At 37.4% G+C, this 20,130-nt stretch overlaps 1 protein-coding gene across 3 annotated transcripts in view; it reads right to left on the bottom strand.

The window, feature by feature from the left end:
• Nucleotides 1-20,130, bottom strand: part of LOC141427566 (EGFR adapter protein-like) — a 271,634-nt gene that overhangs the window by 56,088 nt on the left and 195,416 nt on the right. For all 3 annotated transcript variants that reach the window (XM_074087140.1, XM_074087141.1, XM_074087142.1), the window contains 2 exons: nucleotides 2,209-2,283; nucleotides 1,331-1,492 (listed from right to left, as the gene is read on the bottom strand). In XM_074087140.1, the coding sequence (XP_073943241.1) occupies nucleotides 1,331-1,492; nucleotides 2,209-2,283 (237 nt within the window). The remainder of the gene's footprint in view (nucleotides 1-1,330; nucleotides 1,493-2,208; nucleotides 2,284-20,130) is intronic.

Here is a 20,130-nt window from a genome sequence, read left to right as displayed (position 1 = left end):
AAAATGTTAAGATACAAAAGGAGCTCAGTTATGAGAGTATAATCAAACCTTGCATTTAAAATCTCATGGTCAAATGCACCCTGTATAAGTAAAGCTAAATTGTATGCAATTGCCAATTAAATAGAGCGTGAAACATTGGTTTCGTTGCAAAGCAGAACTGAAAGCTTATGGTCAATTAATGACCCAACTAAATCTTGGCCCACATGAAACCATTTCACAGAAAATATCACAATTTGACATTATGGCCTGACAAAAAATTACGATCTTCGTGTGATATTACTCTATAACCTATATTTATATATTTAGTATTAAACTTCCATTACATTTTTAACCATATCTATCTAATAGAAACGAGCAAGCCTTGTATTGCTTTATTTCAGGTATCTCGAACACTGTTCTAATAATTTTAATGAAATTCGCTAGGTACGAGTATGTGGGAGTTTTCTAAGGTGAACAATCAATATAGCTTTTTGTTTGTTTATTTAGGTATTTTGTACAGTAAAGAGGTTTTGCACGTGGTAGGACCTTGTGCAAGGTCCGCCCGGATTGCTACCACCATCTTGCTCGCTAATCCTGCCGTGAAGCAGCAGCGCTTGCACTGTTGTGTTTCGGCGTGGAGAGTAAGACAGCCGGTGAAATTACTGGCACTTGAGATATCCCATCTTAGGCCTCTAGGTTGGCAACGCATCTGCAATACCCCTGGTGTTGCAGATGTTTATGGGCGAAGACCCACTTGCTCGTTTGCCATCCAGTCGAATGTTGCCACTTAGAAGAAGTTTTAGGTGGTCTTTTTATATCTTGGTGGTATCTTTATGTTTTTATAATACTCGTATTACATTAGTAGAGGATCAATAGGGAAGCGTTTCTCCAGCAGTAGGAAATCGAATTATATCAGCTGTAAGACGTCCACTGTGTTGGACATTATACCTCCCCCGTTAACCTCCGGTTGCTTCGGTTGGAAGCGGCCTGTATCCACCATAAACCCGCCACTTTAACCAGGTCATCCATCGTTGATGGACGTTCTACGCTGCGTTTGCCGATCCGCGGTCGGACTGGAACATTATATCCCTACTATCCCTACTTCCCTACTAATATTATAAATGCGAAAGTAACTCTGTCTGTCTGTCTGTCTGTCTGTCTGTCTGTTACCCTTTCATGTCGAAACCACTGAACCGATTTTGATGAAATTTGGTATTTAGGTAGTTTGAACCCCAAGGATCAACATAGGATACCTTTTATTCCGGTAGAGGGCGCCACCGCGCGATAACCTAGATCCGCGCAGACGTAGTCGCGGGCATAAGCTAGTCGACTATAACAAAAAGTTACTAACCTGTTTGGGCGTATCCGTCCTGAATGCGTGGCAGTAGTGGCGCGGCGCGGGCTCTGGCGGCGGCTCGCCGCGCGGCTCGCGCGCAACGAACGCGAACAGCGCGCGCGCACCCTCACACGTCGCGAACGATATTCGGCGCAACGCGTGGTACATGCGCACGCTCTGGTAAATAAATAAAAATAAAATATAACATTTTACACGACATACATTTAATATTATTGTAAACGCGGACTAAACCGCGCGATCTGGCCAAATAGTTGGCGTATAAATTTCAGTGCTTCATTTTCAGTGGATATGGGTTATAGTATGTACATTGGGATCAGGGCCGGATTTAGGGGAGAGAAACCAAGGCTACAGCCCCGGGGCCTCCACAAAAGAGAGTCCCCCACAATAGAGACATCGTTTTTTTTTTATTCCAACGAGTAAACAAACAACTATTATCCATTAATATTTTTTCACTTCAATCAGGCAATCAGTAAACTCCACTCCACTCCTTTGTTGCCCCAAGGCCTCCAGACCTCTAAATCCGGCCCTGGTTGAGGTAAAACTTGTGATTTACCATAAGTTTTAGGTACGTTGAAGGAATAAGTTCTGAAGAAACTTGCACCCGCCTGCAAAGAAATCCAATGATGCGTGTGTACAAGTGTGAAGTTGTCACTAGGCCCGCGTGGTCACTACGGCCCTAGCCTTCTCTCATTCTCAGGTAGCCCTGCATTAAGGCCTAGATGATAATAGCAATAATTTTGCTTGTTCCTTGATCATGATTAATGCTGCACATGAAAATTATTGGTGCTTAAATTTTGAGAATTGAAATGTTTATGTACACTAGTATGCTGCTGGTATGTCGTAGTAAGTAGTCGTAATTGGGGCTTAATTACCTGATCCTCGGGGTCGCATACTTTGACCCCAGATAGAGCAACTACCACCAAAACGGGAACTGCACACTCGTTATCCTGCAACAATAATATATACACATTAAAAGTTGTTACAGACGTATGTGTAGTCACAGACGTTAATTGATTTCGTATTGAGTAGTACGATTCCATTAAAGCAGATCATTTAAGAGACGTGCAGAATTGACCGATCACCTTACAAGGGCATTAGAAGCGAGTACTAGCTTGCTTTCTTCCACAACTTCTTCCGCGCAGAAATAAATGAAAATTGATCTTCCTTATCTCTGAAACTACTGCGTCCACATTCCACCCCTTATTTCACCCCTTCACGGTGATTTTCAAAAAAGAGTGAATGCTTTAGCTGTAAAATTTTACACGTACATTATTCTACCCTTCGTTCAGGTTCATTGGTCATTTCTTCATAAAATTTGATTTTCAAAGAACATCGAAAGTTAATCTTTTAGTAAAATGAATAACCCAAATTTAAAATATGATATTTTTATTTCACTTGCAAGCATGCAATAACATTAGCAATAAGTTGTTGCATGCCTTCATGATAAAAGAAGACCCTGCGCAAAATTTCGAGCTGCTAAGCTCAGCAGTTGAGACTATATTTATTGATTTGTCAGTCAGCAAATCAATCTTCAGTCAACTTCTTTTGTACACGCATACACTAATTTAGAAATGATCCATCAAATCTGCATGCCATGGCTCTACCTATACTGTCTGAATAAAACCGCACCTCTAGAGATGTTATTTTAATAAAAGCACCAAAAACAATGACTTTTGGCGCCGCAGTGATATTAAAACTTTTGCTCCAGCTAAAAACTGAAGGATTACCATTTTCATCAGGATCATAATGGGGTCCTTTGTGAAAGTAATCCTGTCCCTGCAGTATGATTAAACCATGCTTACATTGTGGACACAATGGGCCGCAGTGTGAACACGGCTTACATACAAATGTGCATAAAGGGGAGATAAAGTAAAGGATTGCAGTGCCTTTTTTATAAATATGTTATACTCATAATATCGTTTCAGCTTTACCTTTACTACGTACTTCTTATGAAAACCTACACTAGCGCGAGCCTGAATTGATATTTTTTTAGTAAAATATTATTTAAATTTATTAAATCAAAGGAAAAAATACTTTAAAAATAATTCAATCAATAATCAATACCCTGTATAGATATCTAAGTATACAGGTACGCTTCGGGGATCCTAAAACAGAACACGTCCAAACATAAATGTGCCGAAACAAGAATATGTCCAATCAGAAATACGACTCTGAAATTGCCTTATGAGAGAGAGAGAGAGAGAGAGAGAGAGAGGGACATTTATTTACACATAAAATTGAAATAAATAAAAAAAACAATTAGTAAAATTGAATTTTCCTCACTCTTACTTAGTTATAAAAATGTATATCTATTACTAAATTTCCTTCATTTGTGGACCGGCCGGCGCTGCGCTACATTTAATGTAAATAAGCGACGTGTGCCAGGAAGCTTTTAATACTCTTTGTCTCATTTATTGCGACCTGTTGCCTATTATTTTGCTCACTTCACGTTATTGTACGGTGCGTTATTCACTCTTGATTTTAATTGTGTGCAATATTGCGGCTCATTTCATGAATGTGGCCATATTTTTGGAATAATGGAGCAAGATTCGAACAATTATTCGTTGAAGTCTTTGTACAAGGTGCTTGAATACGTCCAAACTTTAACCTATACCGCAAAAAACCCTTGCCAGTGGCTTCGTGCTCCTACCCTCATTAGGCTTTTAATTAAGACGCGCCAGATTGTGGCCAGTAATGGCCACTTCGCTACCTGCCCGGGGACTTTTTAAATCTTCCATTTCACCACAATGGCTTTAGAAAGGCAGGACAGCCAATCAGCCTTATTGAGCAACGGTCGCTGAAGGTTTTAATTAAAGATAGATTGACCTTACTGCGGTTGCTAATCATCAGACGTTGGTATTGATTTATACTAAATATTTTACCTTATATGTAATCGTAAATATTTTAAAAGCTGACGTAGCACTGATTATTTTTGGTCATTTATTTCATAAATATTTTTTGTTATAAAAACAATATTTCCACTTTTATGAAATTGGTTTTGGTATATTTTTCTTACAAGAAATTTGCTATTTTTGTTTATCACAACAAAGTATACTTATTAGAATTCATTATAGGACTTTATTCCTTCGACCTAAAATGTAAGACAGTTTTCTTTTATCCAAAGAGAAACTCATCCAAGTATATTTAATAAAGACGCCAACACTCCGGTTTCACTTAGGCTATACTAGCGCAGCTGCCTCAAATAGCAACCTTAATGTTTCCGTAAGCCTTAAGTTCACAAACTCAAAAGCAAATGAACATAAAAATTCCATCACTCAAGGTGTAGCTACAATGGGAGTTTTACCTACCCCAATTACTTTAAAGATAGCGGTGCTTCATAATCCATTGACGCATACAACGCGAGAGCACTCATTGTAATTCTGGATAAGCAAGCGTTGTAAACCGTCATGATGGAAGTTATCACCGCTGTGTGTAGTGATGGAGGGCGGCGAGACAGTTTGTATGCAAATGGTGAATTATTTGGCGTGTTCCTGGCGATATTGCGACCCTGTGCGGAGCTGAGTATCATACGAGATGTGATATGATACGAGAGCTGAAATGGATAAGGTACTTAGTGGAAATGACCTTAGCAAAAGATAACGCAGTCGACCGAAAGTAATGCAAATAATAGAATGCAGAACTTACTTAAGTAGATAGAGAATATCCTGCATCATAGCTTAGTCAGCGATAATAATAATATCGTCGATGAAAATTCTGAAATTTTGTTCTTTGTTTGATTGACATCAAAATGTTTAATGCAAATGGAGTTCCAAAAGCAAGATGAAAAAACCGTAACCAATACGTTTTTTATTTTTGAAATGCAGTGAAAAAGTTGATCGGGAAGACAAATTTGATCGGATTTATTACATTAAGCAGGATTCAGAACCTTATCAAAACAACTTCCTTGCTCCGTCCGCTCACTTGATTACACCGCGGTTTCGCTTTTCTCCTCTGAATTCTAAGAGAAAAACAAAATCGACTGATAATTTAGACAAGATTGTATCTGGCAAAAGTGTTTGGGTTGAAAAGGGACTCTGTTCCAAGCACGTAAAGTCTTAATGGCGATAAGAGTAAAACGAGATACGGAGTTGAGGATATTTTCAGTGGAAATGTAAAATGGAAGATGTTACGAGCCTCGCAGGGACTGCCTGAACGCCGACCTATTGAAACTGCGGTGCAGGGTACATAACAAAGCTTATTCCTCGGCTCGATTTAAATTCAAGAATTGAGGAGTGTTCCGTTAGCTACTTTGTATGTTGCAGGTTATGGTTACAAAAAACATGCACATTTTTTAATGTTAAACTCATGTATTTAGACGATACAATATTATGGAATAAGTATCAGCGCTGCAATAGTTAATCGCGGAGAGCTCGAAACCGATCGTCAAAAGGAGAAGTTTATAGGTACACATTTGAGCTGAATAATGTCATCATTATTTACGGCCTATATCCCACTGCAGGGTACAGACCTTCTTTTAAAATGCGAGGTTAAGTAGCATCAATTAATTTAAAAAAAATAAAGAGTTTTCTTTACCGACAAATTACGATAGTCCGGTAACAAAAAACTTTATAAAATAATTTATGTGTCTTTGACTCGTTCGTTTTGAGAGGTGACACTCTTTACCGGCCCGGATAATACCGACCCTGTTTTTCACACACCCATAGAAGCTCATGTCAGTTTCTATCATTAACAGCGATCGGTAGTATCCAAGAAATCAAACGTTTCAAAATGCCAAAGGATTATCAAACAAAAACTAGGTATCGTCGAAATCTGTCGTGTTAACCAGTCTTGTAATTGATTAACTGAACCGTCTACTCGTTCACTCGTGAGCACCGACGTGTGAGAGATAAGTCGAGCGAATATCCTCATCATATACTCGTATGATACGGGTATCGCGATTTGGGGCCAGATTAATTTTCTGTTACATAGTTAGTTACGAAGAATAATTTGAACGTACTATTGCGGACTATTAAAACTATTACTAGAATGTAGGTAAAGGTTTAAAGTTTCTTTATTTATCTCTCATATTTATGATGAAGGATTCTACAAATTACCTCGATGCTTTGGCTGTCGTAGTAAGCGCGGGAACTATGCAATTTTTCGGGGTAAAATTTATCCTATGTCCTCCTCCAGGACTCAAACTATGAAAGAAAGGAAGAAAGAAAGAAAGAATCAACTAAATTGGTTTAGTGGTCTAGATGTGATGAAGTTATTACTTCATCGCGTCCAAACAAATAAAAAGACTTACGAACTTTCGCAATATTTTTTATAATATTAGTAGGATAATATACTTCTAACCACAGTCCACACACTGTCAAAGATCAATAAGACAACTCTGTAAATATATTCCAGGATTTTTCATCAAGAAGGGGACTAATATATAATAGGTTCAAATATAATTGTTTCTTTTACCCTGAAAAACTGTAGAAAAAGGTTTACAATTACATCTGGCCAAACCTCACCAAACTTTCTATTTTCCGCTAGGCAAGTTATAAAACTCGACACAAGATAAAGTTGTCTTATAAGTGTCCCGCACCGTAAGGTTAAAGACATGAAAGCAACGTTAGATAACATAACTTTTCGTTCCAAATGTAACTTAGAAGAAACTTCAACGTCAGCTATATTACTTTAGTTGGAAAACTTTGAATTATTCATAATTTCTACCAAAACGTTCCAAGGTTAATTTGCACTATTATCTTTTCGTGGTCCATTGCTCCAGGGGGATCCCGGGAAAGGTAAATGTTCAGTTGGGGAGTTACGCAATACTATTGTATTAAATTCTCAATATTCACATCAACCAACGAAAATTCTTGGAAAACATTTTTTCATTTTCATCTTCAGCAAAAGTCGTAAATTCGCGATCCGATCGAGCGCAAACTCGGCGTGTATTTGATAGAATTGGCCCAGCCTTGCCGAGAACGCTAAAATAATGAATTCTGAGTTCCCATTTAGATTTTGGTGGTGTTTTTCGCCCGCAGTGGATTCCCGCAATGCGTGAGCCATGTGACACGTGGCGAGGATACACTGTTTTTAGTTTTTTGGAAGCTTTTATTTAATTTGCCCAGTTTGTCGTTGTTGTTTTAGGTCATAATCTTGCAAGTTCATTTCGATTTGAGCCACTTGCAATGGCCGGATTAGCTTGAAATTTGGTATAATATAATATTTAATTTTGATGACAATGCAATAATAGTCAGCAAAAAACTTCAGAAGTGTTTTTTTTAGTAACAATTTATTGTTTTGGTAGAGGTAGCTTTTGGTTTTTTTACCATGACATGACCATGCAAATAAACGCGTTGTTAGAATGTCATTCAGGTGGCGCATACTTAGGTAGTTATAGCACGACAGAACTGGACAGAACGTTATTTAGCATCTCTGCTAGTCCTTTGGGCATTTATATTTTACTATTTATTTTCGTATGCAAACGTAGACATTTGTTACTTGTTTGTGACTTATATTGGTTGACTTTAAATGTGAATAAAATTATAATTGTGGAACTGGTCGTTAGTAAATTAAAATTTAAATGGAACCGTGGTCATCGCGCACCCTCTCAGTAAAAACTATTTTGAAGTTAGTTAAAAATAAGCGGTATTGTCAAAATCGCGGTAGCTCACTTATCGTGAGTTGAGTTGCAGAGTTTTAGGGGTTACTTTGAAAATATACGTGTAAGTATAGTGCGGGAGAAGTAAAAAAATGTTTTTTTTTTATTGTCGCTACCGCCAGTAACGCAGCATTTCTTTCAATATTAACTCGAGATTTTTTTTTGCCAGTAGTGCGTTCTCAATATACGTTCAGTGAATCTATTAGATACGCGGTAGCGTGTCAAGCCAAGTTCAAGCTAACGGAATTCGCGAGCAGCACCGTGAGTAATTTTACCCGAACCATTTGGAGCCACTTTTAACCCCCTCATAACTCAAAATTAAGTTTTCCTTGATTGTTTTTAACGCTTTCCATAATAATATCCAATTATCAATGTAAAGTACGGAGAATCCACAGCACCACTCTCCTGGCAGCCTCAGTAACTTTAACTGAAGTGCCTTTAAGCACTGCATTTGAATATAAACGCAGCACTTTGCTGTTTGTAGCGAGTAAAAATGGCTTACCTGCGTTGTAAAACTTTCTTTTAGATCCTGTATGCCAGTAATGTAATGGCTGCGTTCCATGACACCACAAGTACAATAAGTAGGTAGTTATTAGTGATTCTATTCTCTTCGGTTTATAGGTTAAACCACTAGCCTATACGACGGGTTTTTACGCAGCACTAAGGGTCTCCCCACATCTATCGACGTGGAATCGGCTTAAGCCGACCAAAAAAAATGCTTCATGTCCACGCAATAAGAGCGAAAAAGACTTTTTCCCGTCGGTTAACGTCGTTTCGCGTCGGCTGAGCCGATCGACGTCTTTTTCGCTCTTATTGCGTGGACATAAAGAGTTTTTTGATCAGCTAAAGCCGATTCCGCGTCAATAGATGTGGGGAGACCCTTATACATTCCGTCAACACACATGTGAAAAGTGAAAGTAACAAGTACTAAGCGTTAGTTGCTAGATTCATGTAAGCTCAACATAACATTGCAATAAGCTGCAGGGGTACTACGAAATTCGAAAATCGAAGTTCGTATCGTACCGTACCTCTCACTCTCTTATTAAATAATATAAGCGTCAGCAACTTCGATTTTCGAATTTCGTAGTAGCCCTGCAGGTACAGATGCAGTGCGTAAATGATTGTCCATCGTATTTCACCGGAAAAGTTCGTATTTATCATGCTCACTCAATGAGGGCTAAAAGAAAGGCGAAATATCGCTAGATGGCGTTAGTATCGTGAGGTTTTTTTGACGTTACTAACGTTACTAGCGATTTTCGCCTGCCTAAATTAGCCCTTATTAGCTTCAGTACCCGTCGTACAGCCGTTTTCACATTTGAAACTAAATAATAAAGTTCTATGTCAATGAATGTGAAAATGCCACTCATTTAATACAGTAATTGATTGACAATTCGGGTGCCGTCGTATTTCGATTAAGATCCGACTTTTATGGGCTAAACTATGGGCTTAACTATTACGGGCTACATCTACATTATTCACTGTATTTGTGTTAAATTAATTTAACGGCTGTCAAATGCGTGTCGAGTCTATAACATAGTAAGTATTACGTGATCTGTGGTAATAGTTGGCTCGCTAGCGCTCATCGCTCACTCCGCTAAGTGCGCTCCCATTAGAGGCTCTGGAGTGAGTTCCGGGCCCATTCACGGCTGCGATACACACTGGACTATGATGTTGTAGATTATACAACGTAAGTAGGTATAGATACAATACCTACTTAAGGCATACTCACGGCATACGGCATATAGCAGTACAGAAAACACAGGTATATACATAGAGATTTTCTAAGGAAAGCAATAGGCGAAAGTCTTGGGGATAGTCTTGTCCAAGATATATTTTTCAAGAGCAAAGAGAGAGATTATAATGTACATGTAAAAAACCCCCGACACAAAAAAACGCCAGCAAAAATCATTATGCACTACCTAGCTGTTGCCCGCGACTTCATCTGCGAAGAATTCGTTTATCCCTATCCCGCGGGGACTATGCTGATTTCCCGCAAAATTAGCCTAAGTTAATTTAGTATAAGTACCTAGTATTTTTTTTTATCTAAGCTCGTCGGTGTCGTGGGACCGCTAAGGTTAACAGGAAACTAAGGTACATATGTTGTATTTTTTAAAGTATTAACGATGTCAAGAGCAGCAGTTAATAAGTAACATATCTACTTAAAACAAGAATTCACTAAGCACCTTTGAATTAATTTAGGTTGATTCAAAGTGTAATACATAGGCCTAAACGTTTATCGTAAATTCTCGGTACATTATCTACTCGTTAAGGTCACAAAGGACATCTTAAGTACGAGTATACGGTCCCCTAACGAGACTGTAAGTTTATTATTGTAAGTTTACTCCTTATTGGTGCTTTTATCAGGATATTTTTAGGTTGTGTTTAAGTGTCGCTGTAAGTGAGATTAGAGCATTGGTTTCACAGTTGTACGTTTGACTTATGAACCTAACTTATCTCAATCTGTACATAATACGATCAAATTATAAGTTTAGTTGGCCATGTTAATAGTTTATTTCAACAAAAATGTTGTTATATCAAATCGTTTTTATATACTTAAATATCTCCAGACATTTTCTTCTAGATTCTTTTTCAATTTCATGTATTCTGACGTTTCCTATTGAACTTTTCTTAACAAAAGCAACAAAGTTCGTTGGACGAACGAATTCCACAAGGTAGCAACGGTTAGACATTTGATCTTTTAAATACCTTAATTGAATCCCGCAGTATTTTAGGAGTACTTTTGAAGATTTACTTACGAAAGCTTGCATGAACCAAGTTTATAGTATGAACAGAGACATGAAATCTCTTTTATAACTTTCATAGTATATTCCACAACAGCCCTGACATCCATTTAGCTGAACTGTCAGTTATCTAAGCCCAGCCATTACGGGTTTAATCTTCAGGCCCTGGAGGGGGTGAGGCTCTCGGCAGGGGGGAGGCAAGGTGACACGTTACAATGGGAAAAGTTACGCAATAACTGACTTCAAGTTTTACGCACTAACGACACCGTTATAGCGCGAGCTCGTTCACGGGAATATGGCTCTTGGGACACGATAATAGAGTCTTCAGAGACTGTAGGGGTAGTTTGCGAAGTACGCCGTGTTTTATCCTTCCGTCAACTGCGTAGATTTATGTGCGTGCATGTTTTACGGGACTTTTGTTAATCTGGATATATAAGGCGTTTTGTTAATAACTTTCTTGGGGAAATTTTTAAGTGGATGTCATTTTTCAATGCCCATATCTCGACTGGAAAAACTAGGCTCAGTTTTGAACATGATAATATGAGACTCAGTTTTCGGCATTATTAGCGTCCATATTAACATTTTCTAAATCTAGATAATAAATTGATGTTTTTTTGTTTTTTGTTTTGTGTACATGTGTAATTCTTTGCAAATTTTGCTGTGGATAAGATTTCAATATAGCTTTTAAAGAATTTTGTTCACATCCAGGTGCACTTCTTGCAAGGATGTGGTAAATGTGAAGGTAGTTTTAGAGTTAGTATTAAAATAGTATTATTTTTGCAATTAAGGCCGTGTGAGTGTTTTTAAGCACCACTGAGGAAGGTTCTTAACAAAAAAAAAATGAGATAACGTCTTAATTAACTTAGCATTGAAAAACGCTAGAGTAGAATTTCAGTGATTTCATGTCTCTTCATGTTCCAAGCAGCTTAAATTTTGACCACTTAATTCCATGCGAATTTTGGGCTAAAATATATGATTCCAAAAGTCTAGGTAGGTTTTCTATACCACATTTCATCGAAATCCATTCAGCCATTTTAGCGTGTTTTTTTTAAAGAGTAACAATCACATGTACACAAGGACGCACGTACTCACAAACCTTCGAATTTACAATATAACTTAGTTGTATTAATATACCAAGGTCAACCAGGTGTTACTGCTCTCTGAACTAATCAGGACAATGTATAAAAATAGTTTAATAACAATGAGCAACAATATACCTGATTAAGTAAAGCTACTTTTCAATGCAAATGCAAATTTTCCATGAAAATTGAAGTTGCTGGCTACACCCTAGTTTGGAAATTCCAGGAACACAAAACAAATTATGTCAAATTATTTGCGTTTGTAGAATAAACATTAATAACCTATTTTTTATGTAAAATGTTAAGTCGACCGAAAAATATTTTACCATTCTATTGTCAGTTGTATGATATAAAACTTTAAAAACCATTGTCACCTACAATTCAACGTCCAAGTCGTCAAATTTTTCTAATAAGGAAACTGTCATAAGAAATGCTGAGACACTTATACTTATGGAAATTTAGTCCATTCTACAAAACTTATAGCAGCAACACGTAAAAAACAAAGTATGAGTAAAGCTATGGAATAGTTATCTAAACTAACTTACCTAAAACCTGCTGCGTAGTCTAAACACGTCTGTGTTAAGTTTCAACTTAAGTCCGTATACGTAAAGTTATACACCGCGGAGGCACACGCGCCTAGGGCGGCGATCAGGACGCAACTGCCGCCCTAACCGCCCTAACCAGCTAAGAAGGTTTTGGAATAATGTATAAATAATGGTGTCAGCTAATGGGAAAGTTTATGTGTTTCGCCGTTTTAGTGTTATAAAGTTAACAGTGGATAAACTGCAATGTATAATATGAAACCAAATTAAAGTAATTCTGAAATAGACGCCTCTCACTTCTTCTCGCTACGTGGATTGAACTCATCGCAAGGGTTGCGGACAACCGGTGTATGCAAGTGGCAAGTTGTCATTTATTAGGGAGTTCTTAGAGGGAGGCCTTTGTTTTATAGTGGACGTCTTTCGGTTGATGACGTACTAGACGAAGTTTATAAGCTTGTTGGTTTCATCTTATATTAATTGTGAACAGGCTACTTTTTATCCCGAAAAATTGTACAAATCCCGCGTGAGCTCAATTAACATGGCATGTGGCTATTGCCTAGGTATATGTAGGCAACGGTTGTCAACAAAGAATAATATTAAGTATATGCAAAAATGTCATGTCGACTATTAGTTCATTAATTGATGTCTCTGGGTACGGAACAACTCTTTATTGCTCCCAGTGTATTGTATGCCTACGAGGTAGTAAATAAATATTTTAAAAATATACTAACTCACTATGTTACGTATATTTTTATTAATTTTAAGAATTTAAATTTTCAGTTGTTATTATTTACAAAGGTATTATTATTATGGTTAGATAATATTACACTTTATCTACATAAGAACACTTTACTAGTCACTTGAATGTGTTCTTAAATTTATACTGTTGAATAAATAATTTTTTTTTTTTTCATTTGAACGTAAAACACGTTAGATCACTAAAAAAAAAACATACAGTTGTGATGTAACATTAAAGATGTCAATTGCAACACTTTTGTTTTCAAAATGTCTGCCATGATCATGACAGACCATTGACAAACAACGTTCAAAAACAAAGCAAAAACAATGCGGTAAACAAATCTATGGATAGGAAATAAACAAACAAACGCAGCTGCGAGACCGATCGTTTCGTACTACATCATCTTTGACAACCCATGCGTCATTGGGGGATGAAACTGCCGAACTAATTTCATTTGCTATAAAAAAGGACAGCATGTTTTATATTTTTCATCATCATCTTCCTTATACTGATATAAGGTTAGGATGTCCACTGTGGGACACATGTCTCCCCCATAGACATTCAGTTGTTTCGGTTGGAAACGGCCAGCGTCTTCCGTACACCCGCGGCTTTAACCAGGTCATCAGTCCATTTATTGGTGGACGTCCTACGCTGCGCTTGCCGATCTGCGGTCTTCAAGACCTTTTCGGCTCCAATACTGGGTTGTGCGTTTATTTTTATTTTATTTTGTAAAAATGCAAATATGTGCTTGATTTTTCGGTCTTTCCGTTAACTTTAGGAACGCTCTTCTTCTCTAAAACATCGAATTGAATATGAATAAAGTACTTGCGGCAAGATTTCCAGCAAATGTAATCATTATTACGATCAAAAAACAGATGGGCGCGGAAACTTCCAGTAGGATCTTTAACTTAAATGGACAGATGGCTACACCGTGATATACTGTATGCTTCTAAAACCCAACTTATACTTTACCGTGGTTTCACTAATGTCCGTCTCAAAGCGTTAAAGAAAAAACTTATTTACATATAAACAAGTAGAGACCGTCATATTTTATTCATGAAGCATAATCAATGGCATAATTTAAATTTCCAAAATATTTTCCAAAGAAAGAACTTGAGAGTCATGGTGTTTTTTATGAATCTTAATTATGGCATTATTTTCACGGCATCTTGGTTTCCTCTGAAAGTAAAACTTTGATATTATAAGACAAGTTGTTTATTTTTCGTTGTTAATCGAGGCTTGTCGTTCTTTTGTCGCTTATAATATAATTTAGTCAAAAATCCGAGCCTCTGGTACCATTATAGTCTCATGAAAGTATGATTTACGGAACGATTATAAAATAGATAAACGATAGAACAGAATTAGCCTGCCAATTAATCATCAACGCATTATTAAAACAAAAGAAAACATTTTAGAAACCAGCTTGCAGCTCAATAAACAGTACATTTTATTGTAGACGGTTTGACATTGCACGAACAAGATTTGACGTCACAAGTAACTCGCCGGATTTTATTCCATCAAGCGCTAAGTACCTGAATACACGCGCTTTGAATATTTGACACCGTTCAAGAAATATGGAAGCAAAACTTCAATCCATGGAAAAATAAGAATCCTTTTACTAGTTATATTTAGGTATCGTACCTATAACGTGAGCGCGATTGTGGTCAAATGAAAGCCTAAAATGTATAATAAGATATGAAAGTGAAAAGCTTTTAAATATTACATTAATATTACATTATTGATATAATATTATTGAACTAAGAAAATATCCAGTACGAGTAAAAATTGTCTTGTTTTTTATAAAATAGATAAAGAATCAAATTCAAATTGATTAAAGTGTAATTTTGCGGAGGTTCACGTCGAGAATTCGCTTAATTCTCGCCCGCAGGAACTAAATAATTTTTCGGGGCAATTATCTCCATAACGAATCACATCACAATTGTTTAAGTACTAATACGTAATAATAAACAAACAATTATACTCAATTTAATATTTAATTTTATAATATTAGTAAAGATTCAATGCATAGATTATTCAATGCAGGGACTGGTAGATGTTACCTACTTCAAATTGTCTAGAACCATATTACACTGTTGACTCTCCAAGTCTACAGACAACTTAACTCGAGAGTTTTGCAAGATGTATTCTCAGAAGATGTCTAAATGAGCAAGTCGAGATGCAATTAAACTCGTTTTATGCAATACAAGCACTCGTCCTTCTGAAAAGAGCGGCGTAAGTTTTGCTATTAGGTTATTTTTTTTTATTTTTGAGTACTTATGATTTTTTCAACTTAACTAAAAAAAGGTTTAAAAAAAACATAACTCTCTTCGGGCAATCGGATAACAGCGAGTTATTTCAGTGTGCTATAAAGTTTTAATAAGTATGAATGGAACCACCGAAAACAACAGCACGTGATTTTGAAAATTTTAAAACAAAAAGCGGGCGTCGAGATGAGTATAATATTAAATTTAAGCTCCGCTTACTGCCAGGACGTGGAGTGCATGAAATGTGTAAAAAACGTCCGCTGCTGGAACATAGCTTACATAGGAATAAGTTTAAGTTATTTTTTTTATTATTGAAGCTAGCTTTTTGCGCCCGTATCTGTAATGCCATCAAAGCTTAAAAAACACATCAAATTGCAAGCTTTCTGACCATTACAAGTGGGTGGAAATTGGACTTGCAAAACATACTACCTAACTACATTATAGTCACTAGCAAAGCAAATTAATTAAGAGACTAAAAATAATTTTTAAGCGAAATATTAACTTTATCCTTCTTAGCTTTAAAAAAAGAGCTTAAGGTTTAAGAATGGTGTAGGGTAAAATTTGCAGTACCTACTAATTTTAGACAACTTTAAAGTGAACCTTGTAGATTATGCAATTAACAATGTACTACATTTTAACCCTTAATAAGGCCCAATTTATTGGACCATACTACCACATGTAGCTATCGAATCCATACCTGACAAAGAATATTTTTAAAGCTAATCTTTTTTCAATAATTACAATGGAAATTGTGACGTATCATTAAATTAAAAAGGTTCGGTTTCCAACTTACCTTACCTTTGCATCTACCTTATTAAGGGTTAAAGCAGTAAGTTCAAATATTACATTTGCAATTAAGTATATAGATAAACGAATCAGGTGCATTTAGCCACTTTTATATTCTACTTGCTATCGCCCGCGACTCCCTCTATCCTATGTCCTTCCCAGTGTCTCAAACTATCTAAAAAATCCACCATTTAAAATTTCATCTAAAACACGATATTTTCATTAGGCATATTTGTTATATGATATAGAACCGTGGTGACTTTATACGAGATTGCCATTTAAGACGTAAATGTTTCACAGATTTTATTTAACAATACATATTTTTTTGCTGTTTCGAGATTTAGATTGTTTAGCTAGCAGAACTATTTACAGCAAACAAAATTTTACTTACATAAAATCATACATTTGCAGTTGTGTGCAGTGACCAATCTGCGCGCAATTTGTTCCCGACCTGCACGGGCCGAGCCATATTTGAGCGCTACGGCAAACATCATTTGCCGATGGGCGCTTTAGTTTAATACCGTATTATTAGCTTGCAGGAAGTATTTGCAGTATGCAATGTTCACTTCCGGTGCAGTATACAAATTCGCTGCATCGGAAAATGGTTTGAAAGCGGTAATTTGATTCAATAGGTTATTTTTGACTAAATTTCCACATATGGAAATAAGCACATTATAAGTTGTTTTAATAAAATTCAATAATTGGACACTCAAATTAACGACAGATTTTATTGCATTAGATCACTAACCTATCTCTAAGTCTTTAACAAATGTGTGTTGTCAGTGATGACTCTGGTGTCGTCTGATGATCCAAGACGTGGTGCTTCACTATAGGCCTTAAAAATAGGTAGGCTCAGAGTTGCTCAGCGAGCTATGGAGAGAGCTATGCTTGGGGTTTCTCTACGGGATCGGAGCAGAAATGAGGAGATACGTAGAAGAACAAGGGTCAAAGACATAGCCAAGCGAATTAGCCCGTTGAAGTGGAAGGCAGGCCATATAGCACGGAGAACAGATGGCCGTTGGGGCCGAAAAGCTCGAGTGGAGACCGCGAATTGGCAAGCGCAGCGTAGGATGTCCACCAATGAGATGGACGGATGACCTGGTTAAAGTCGCGGGTTCACGGTGGATGCAGGCCGCTGCCAATCGAAGCGACTGGTGGTCTATGGGGGAGGCCTATGTCCAACAGTGGACGTTCTACGGCTGAGATGATGATGATCATGATGAACCTATCTCTATAAATTGAAACTAAATATTACATCATGGGTTACTATGACACAAAGCTAGTCTGACGGTTGTTCGGCGTAGGCTAGTAGTGTCCAAGCTGTTGTTTAATTTATAGTGCATATAGTACTGGGTAAGCTTGAGACGAGCCTATTGTGGTCGGGTCTCAGACGAGGGCTATATTGGACGGATTATATAAAGCACTGCGGTATAGGGATTTAAGTTAATGGTAAATTTACTCTTGTGTATTAGATGGTTTAATTATTCATTCATCATCATCATCAGCCGGAAGACGTCTATTGCTGAACTAAGAGCACCCCGTAGAACGCCACACACAAGGAGATAAGTCCGCCTTGTTACTTAATACTTTACTTTTTTTATGTAACCTTTTCGTTTTTCCTTTTTGTACAGTAAAGAGTATAAACAAACAAAACAAACAATGTACGACAACTCGCGACTACATCCTTCGGTTGCCTGCAACTCTCACGATGTCGTCAGTCTACCCAGTACCTGCCAACGCTTCGTCTTCTGATTCGTGGTCGCCACTCGAGAACTTTTCTCCCCGACGGTTATCTGTATTTATTTATTGTAAGTATTATTTCCCAATCCGCACTGGGCTCGTGTGGGAACCACGGGCCAAGACCTCTCATTCTGAGAGGAGGCCTGTGCTCCTGCAGTGGGACGTGTAGGCGAGATGAAGATGATGATGTACGTAAGACTTTGAGCACTAGACAAGAGTAAACTTTAAGTCCTCTTACTATAGTTATATAGCGCGAAGCAATAGTGTAATAACGTGAACGTTTCCGTTAAAAATGGAAACTGTTAAGGATCGAAGTTATCGAGTACATAGCGTAGCGACTAAGGGAGTGTTCTACAGTTCTTAAAAGTCACCATTGTAATAGGTACAAGTACAGGCGGTTAGCGGAAAAGTTAGAAATTAACTGACGGAAAAAGATTATTCGCAAATGAAATGATTGATACTTTCTTATCCACGTTAAAGTTCCTACGTAAAGTTTATACGAAGCCCTCTGTGAGCAAGTCCTACTCGCATTTGGCTGGTTTTTACATTGCATACATGAATTTTGAAAAGGTACCATCCTGGTACACAATTTGGTTTCCTGGACTGTACTTGCGCTTTCATTAATAATGCTGCTTACCGAATACGCAGTACTCGTATAAAAAACTAAGTAAATAGAATAAGAATGAAATAACTTATAACAAGAATAAACAAATTAGGAGCTTAAATTATTAACATATCCTCTAATGTTTATCGCGTCTTCTTGTTCCTTGCACTAACCAGCTAAGCCGGCGAAAGTTGGAACGTGCTGAAAAGTGCTCTAAATCGCTCGAACTCGAGCAAGTCGAGCCGAAACGAGCACTAAAGCGCCGTCCAGGCCTTGCCAGAACTTGCCCAACTTCAGGCAACATCATTTCTGGCTACTTTTGTTCATGGACGTAGTTATGAACAGTCTCCGGTAGTGTTACAAGCTTTTCTTTGAAGGAGCTAGTTGAAGTCGCATATAATGATGGCTTGCTTTGACAAACTACGATCAGAGCATAATAGATCAGTCTTTAATATTATACCTAATGTTTTAAACTTTCGTTATTTTCATTCATCGCTAATAACGAGTAATAATTACCTCGACGTTTTGGCCTCATTACAGTGACCATGCAGAAAAATGACGGACTTTTGCAATATGTTGCTTGTACAATTAAACTTTAAACTATAATAAAAATCATGATACCAGTTATTTTCAAAAGATGAAGAGTGGAAGCTGTGGTTTAATTTTTTGCTGCTGTTACAGGGCCCACCTTGTATAATATATCAGAATCTCGGAAACGGATCCAACGATTTCCATGAAATTTGATATGTAGGGGTTTTCGGGGCTGAAAAATCGATCTAGCTTGGTATTATCTCTGGGGAAACGCTTGGTACTGATATTTAACCCGAGCGGAGCTCGGTCGCCCAATTACTTCGGAATATTAAAAGCGCTTCTTACTAGCTAAATAAATGTAAGACTTCAATTATGAACAACTTAAATGATCTATTTGTGTGATCCGCCTACGTTATTAATTGCTTAGTTCTAGTTAGTTCGTCCACCTACGTACGTCACCTAATTGGTCAAAATTCTATGGAAATGTTAATAAACGTAGGTAGATTGCGTCACTTTCAAAGTAACTCCATATTAAGCAAACACAAATAACTTAAACCTAATGACGGAAATTGTTAACTTATCGGCTTCGCTTGTATCTATGCACTATGTGTGTAACTTCTGATTGGAGTAATCGTCATTGTACGTTACATTGGGCAGATATAATCGGCAATATGTGCATTAAAACCTCCTTCACATTTCAAAAACATACTGGCTGAATAAACTTTCCGCCTTCTACCAGTGAGTCTCGCAAATTTGACAGCTAAAAATGTAGGCCGGCCGGCGCGCGCTCTTTTAAATTATTTACAAAAACTGAAAGTGCTGTGATTGTGTCTTAAATGTGTCCCTGGGACTGAGCAATAGAGCCAGAACAAACTGTAAGTGAAACCTATATCTTGCCCAATTCTGTTTTGCTAATTATTTCAATAGTAAAATGTAGTTCAAACAATCATCATTATACGTCTCACTGCAGGGCACAAGCTTGCTCTCAAAATGAGAGAGCTTGAGCCGTAGTTCCCACACGGGCCTAGTGCGGATTGGGAACTTCAAACACATGATTAAATTTCTCCATCCGTGAATACAGGTTTTCTCACGATGTTATCCTTCACCGTAAAGCTCATGGTAAATGTCAAATGCAATTTCGCATGTTAATTCCGAAAAACTTTACTTGAG

Source organism: Choristoneura fumiferana, chromosome 4, assembly GCF_025370935.1.
Source record: "Choristoneura fumiferana chromosome 4, NRCan_CFum_1, whole genome shotgun sequence".
Taxonomy (NCBI): Eukaryota; Metazoa; Arthropoda; class Insecta; order Lepidoptera; family Tortricidae; genus Choristoneura; species Choristoneura fumiferana.
Note: the sequence above shows the minus strand (reverse complement) of the source record. Positions and strands in the feature narration are given on the sequence as shown.